The sequence below is a fragment of the Telmatherina bonti genome (genome assembly GCF_933228915.1).
Source record: "Telmatherina bonti genome assembly, chromosome: 8".
In the NCBI taxonomy this organism is placed as follows: domain Eukaryota; kingdom Metazoa; phylum Chordata; class Actinopteri; order Atheriniformes; family Telmatherinidae; genus Telmatherina; species Telmatherina bonti.
The window spans coordinates 39350067-39354867 of NC_136626.1; the positions used below are offsets into that span (position 1 = coordinate 39350067).

At 45.8% G+C, this 4801-nt stretch overlaps 2 protein-coding genes across 2 annotated transcripts in view; one reads left to right on the forward strand and one right to left on the reverse strand.

Moving 5' to 3' along the window:
• Window positions 1-940, reverse strand: part of magoh (mago homolog, exon junction complex subunit) — a 4901-nt gene extending 3961 nt beyond the window's left edge. The window contains exons 1-2 of the mRNA XM_079244763.1: window positions 780-940; window positions 277-335 (exon numbers count right to left, since the gene is read on the reverse strand). Coding sequence (XP_079100889.1) covers window positions 277-335; window positions 780-870 — 150 coding nt within the window. The 5' untranslated portion in view covers window positions 871-940. The remainder of the gene's footprint in view (window positions 1-276; window positions 336-779) is intronic.
• A 639-nt stretch (window positions 941-1579) lies between these two features.
• On the forward strand, window positions 1580-3792 carry aatf (apoptosis antagonizing transcription factor). The gene has a single exon (XM_079245730.1). The coding sequence runs from the start codon at window positions 1591-1593 to the stop codon at window positions 3283-3285; it is 1695 nt and encodes a 564-aa protein (XP_079101856.1). The 5' UTR covers window positions 1580-1590; the 3' UTR covers window positions 3286-3792.
• Window positions 3793-4801: the final 1009 nt, after the last annotated feature.

The following is a 4801-nucleotide window of genomic DNA, read 5'->3' on the forward strand; positions in this document are numbered from 1 at the left end:
CTCTACTAAAACAGTGTGTGTGTGTGTGTGTGTGTGTATTAATGTTACTCTACTAAAACAGTGTGTGTGTGTGTGTGTGTGTGTGTGTGTATTAATGTTACTCTACTAAAACAGTGTGTGTGTGTGTGTGTGTGTATTAATGTTACTCTACTAAAACAGCATGCATGTGTGTGAGAACTTGATTAGAGATCATTTTGTCCTAAATTCTGTGATAAATACTGTGAGCTGCTTTTGAAACACGTTGTCGCCTAAATGAAGGTGTTATATATTAATTACCTCTTTTCTGATCATGACGTCATTCTTGTAGTTGCTGTTGTTTGCATACCTGAGTTTACCTGCAACAAAATATTGAGCATTAAAAGCAAAGCATGGGACAGCTGGAAATCTGTTAGAAACCACGTCACTGGAGACGACATGACTCGTTACTTTCTAAACACGATTTTAAAATTATATTGCCAAAACATGCAACATAACGAATACTTTCATAATTCTGAAGAGTATCAATGATAAAACCAATAAAATGTTGGATAAAACCCAGAGAAATGTGGGATAAAACCAGAGAAACTCGGAATAAAAACCAGATAAAAGTGGGATGAAACCAGATAAAAGTGGGATAAAACCAGAGAAAAGTGGAATAAAACCAGAGAAAAGTGGAATAAAACCAGATAAATGTGGGATAAAACCAGAGAAAAGTGGCGGTAGCATCTAGCGGCCTAGCTGCTACCACATGCTAATAAAGCTAGCATAAAGGAGGAAACAAACCGCCACAAAGCACCTACCGTCTGGCCTGAACTCAAATTCCAAAAATTCGTGTCCAAATTTTCCCTTATGACCAACATAGTATCTCAGATAGAAGTCACTTGTAGACATAATTGCTCCTAAATTCGCCGTTTGATGAAGTCTGAAACCAAAGTAGCGATGCGACGTCGCTGCTGGGGGCGCACGCGCAGAGTGGTAGCTGCCCATATACCTGTGTGTCCTGAGTTTAGACTTTCAGGTGTGAATTAAGACGAACCATTCATATACTCACAGGAAGACTGGTGTTATTTCATACGCTAAATCTCTGGATTTGTTTAAAAGACAGAGACAGTGAAACTACATCAAATACTTAAACTTTTTTTTTTTTTTAATTTAATCACCCTCCCTTACCTAGTTTCTGACTTGAAGTCTTTTGTTGTTTAATCTGAGTTAACCATGTTCAGAATAATAAGTAAGTATAATAAGTTTTGGTTTTGTTATAAAGTTTGTACATTTGCTAACTATAAAAACGTTACAGGTGACAGTATAGAATGAATTCAACAAGAAGCTAGCTAGCTAGCTAGACATTTCATGCCTAAATGAGGTTTTTCTTTAGTGGAGGATCCTGACAGATGTTTTTCTTTAGTGGAGGATCCTGACAGATGTTTTTCTTTAGTGGAGGATCCTGACAGAGATTTTTCTTTAGTGGAGGATCCTGACAGATGTTTTTCTTTAGTGGAGGATCCTGACAGACATCTCTGAGGGAAAAATCTCCCATTCCTAATGTGGCGGCGCATATTACTGACGTCATCACGCCTCTGCGTGCACGTGTGATCCGTGAAACTTTGCGGCATGGCGGGATCTTTCTCCCAGGAGTTGGAGGATTTGTTGAATCCTTTTCCTAGATTTGTGGATCCAGAGGACGACGCCGACGAGGCGACGAAAGCCCGAGTCATAGAGAGCTTCGACGAAGGCGACGAGGAGGATGGCGCTCTGCGGAAAGTCCGCACAGACAGGCGCTATGAGGACCCGGCTCTGCGGCCAGACAGGCGCTATGAGGACCCGGCTCTGCGGCCAGACAGGCGCTATGAGGGCACGGCAGTGTCCCGGGAACAGCTGCAGATGGACAGGGAAGCATCTGAGGAGGAAGACTGTAGTGTTGTTGACTCTGTAAGGGATGAAGAGGCTGATGACAGTGAATTCGGAAACAGTTTAGCAGAAGCAGATGATGATGATGAGGAGGAGGAGGAGGAGGAGGAGGACCTGCTTGGCAGTGATTCCAAAACAGAAGCTAAACTGGCCTCTAAAATGAAGGACAGTCACATGACCTGTACTCAGAAAGTGGACTGGCAGAAGTCGACAGAGGGTATGGATAACTTTGGTGTGAGCGATAAAGATGGCAGCAGTGAGGAGTCTGAAGGCAGCGATGAAGATGACGTGGAGTCTGAAGGCAGCGATGAAGATGACGTGGAGTCTGAAGGCAGCGATGAAGATGACGTGCAGGATGGAGGGTCTGATGTGACCATACATGCGTTCAGTCAAGACAAAGTAGATGAGGAGGTTGAGAAAGGGAAAGCTGTGAAGAACCAGCTGGCTCTCTGGGACCAGCTGCTGGAAGGCAGAATCAAAATCCAGAAAGTTCTGGTGATGGCCAATCAGCTTCCACAGCCGCAGACGCTCCCAGAGTTCCGGAGGAAGGGCGGAGCAGAGCTCATGGCGTCTCTGAGGAACACTCACAAGGCCCTGAAGGCTCTGCAGAGGTCTCTGCTGGAGCTGCACAACCATCTGCTGCTCCAGAACCCGGACACCTGCAGCATCGCCGCAGGGAAGATGCCCGCTCAGGGGGTGGATGAAGACATGGTCAGTGGGGAAGAAAAGGAGGGATCTGTCCCCAAACGGAAGCTGGAGATGGCAGAGTACCCAGACTTCATGGCCAAACGTTTTGCAGCCTTTGAGCCGTACCGCAATGCCACGCTGCAAAAGTGGCACGACAAAACCCAACTAACGGTGGGCAAGAGCAGCGAGGCGTTTGGAGCGTTTGACAGGAACGTCCTCACGCAGGTGGAGCAGGTGCTGGTGGACAGAGAGAGGCTCCTGCGGCGCACCCAGACCCGACGCTCCGAGTACGGCGTCCTGGGAAAAGCCGAGACATCAGCTGGAACGTCTGGAAAAGTCCCGTCAGAGGGAGAGGAGCTGCAGCTGAAAGCCAACACGCATCTGACTGATCTGGACGAGGAAATATTTGATGATGACGATTTCTACCACCAGTTACTGAGGGAGCTGATAGAGCGCAAGACGAGTGCAGCGGACCCCAACAACCAAGTGGCCATGGGCAGGCAGTGGTTAGCCATCCAGAGGCTGCGCAGCAGGATCAAGAAGAAGGTGGATACCAAGGCCAGCAAGGGGCGCAAAGTCCGCTTCCACATCCATAGTAAGCTGGTCAACTTCATGGCGCCAGCAGACCACAGCTCCATGAGCGAGGAGGCCCGGGGCGAACTGTACCGGGGTCTCTTTGGTCCGAAGACCACAGTCAGGGAGGGGCTTTAATCAGAGGAAGGGATGCTGGACATTATCTGCCTCTAGTCACCATGGCGATGAGGCAGAACATGCAGTTCTCCAGGATATTTTCTACCGAAATGTGCTTCTATTAAAATGTGGCGAAACTAGATCAATATTTATTATTCCATCTTCTGCTTCATGAGATCCACTAGGAGTTTGTACTCTCATCCATCAGACCCTGTCCTGCTTCTGTCTAAAGAACGTGTGCAGTATTAGGAGAGAAATGACCTGTTGGTAATGTTGTGGGACTACTTTCTGTGGCAGAAAACCAGTTTTCAACCTGACTTGCTCCTAAAATATACAAATATTGCATGTCTGTATTTTGTATGAAATGATTTGGTTTAGAATGTCAAATAACCCTTTAGCTTTGTGAAGCTGTCCAACATTATTTTATTCCAAATCACATCTTTAGAAGCTGCTTCTTTCTTTGTCCTGCAGATGAATGATGCTTCCTAAAGTCCACCAACAGACTTTTCTCCTCAGCTGTAATAAATAAGTGTGTTTTCTGCTTCTGTGGAAGTTAAACACGTGTTTCAACTCTGCAGATTCTTCTTGTAATAAAGTTTTCCCATCCCAGCCAGCTTTCAGACCCGTAATGTCTGTAATAACCTAAGAAATCACATTTACAATACCAATGATGCTGATGTTATTTCTTCTTTCACTAGATGGAATTAACAAAAACAACAGGATTGGCTCTGAAGCCATATTTTATCTCGAGAAAGGCTCAGCTTCTACCTTTCCAGACATTTCATGCCAAATTCACTGAATGGTGCCGTAAACATCATAAACATTCTGGCATAGGTCAGACGGAATGACTTATGCAGGCTCAGATTTTTAAGGGAAAGGATCAAAAACAAAGATTGGATCAGCTCCCGGGTTTCATCTCAGAGAATACTCATGTTTTTAAAACATCCAACTTTACTGGACGGTAAAACATTTCTTCAGAAACACCAAGAACTTTCCTGAAGCAGCTGACTGACATCCCCAACTTTTCTATTTGGTATATTATTCAATTTAGGGGCTGCATGGTGGTTAGCACTGTGGCCTCACAGCAAGAAGGTCGCTGGTTTGATCCTTGGCTGGTTTGGTCAGTGGCCTTTCTGTGTGGAGTCTGCATGTTCTCCATGTGTATGCGTGGGTTCTCTCCGGGTACTCCGGCTTCCTCCCACCATCCAAAGACATGATGTTAGGTTAATTAGGTACTCTACACTTCCCTTAGGAGTGAGAGGTTTGTCTCTGTGTGGTGCTGTGATGGACCGGCGAGCTGTCCAGGGTGTACCCCGCCTTCCACCCAAAGCCAGCTGGGATAGGCTCCAGCTTCCCGTGACCCTGAATCGGACTAAGTGGTTAGGATGATGAATCTCTTAAGTGTTAATGAGTAGACTTGTCCAAATGCTGTAGTGTCGAGTTAGAGTGGTCCGGACCTGTGAGAAAAGTCCAGGAACACCTGAGAGCTTCATAAGAAACTTCAACACAGGACAAAAACTGCAGAAACATTTTTACA

Bases quoted from the DNA above. Each gene is read 5' to 3' on its own strand.
- aatf (XM_079245730.1), top strand. From the start codon at position 1,591: ATGGCGGGATCTTTCTCCCAGGAGTTGGAGGATTTGTTGAATCCTTTT.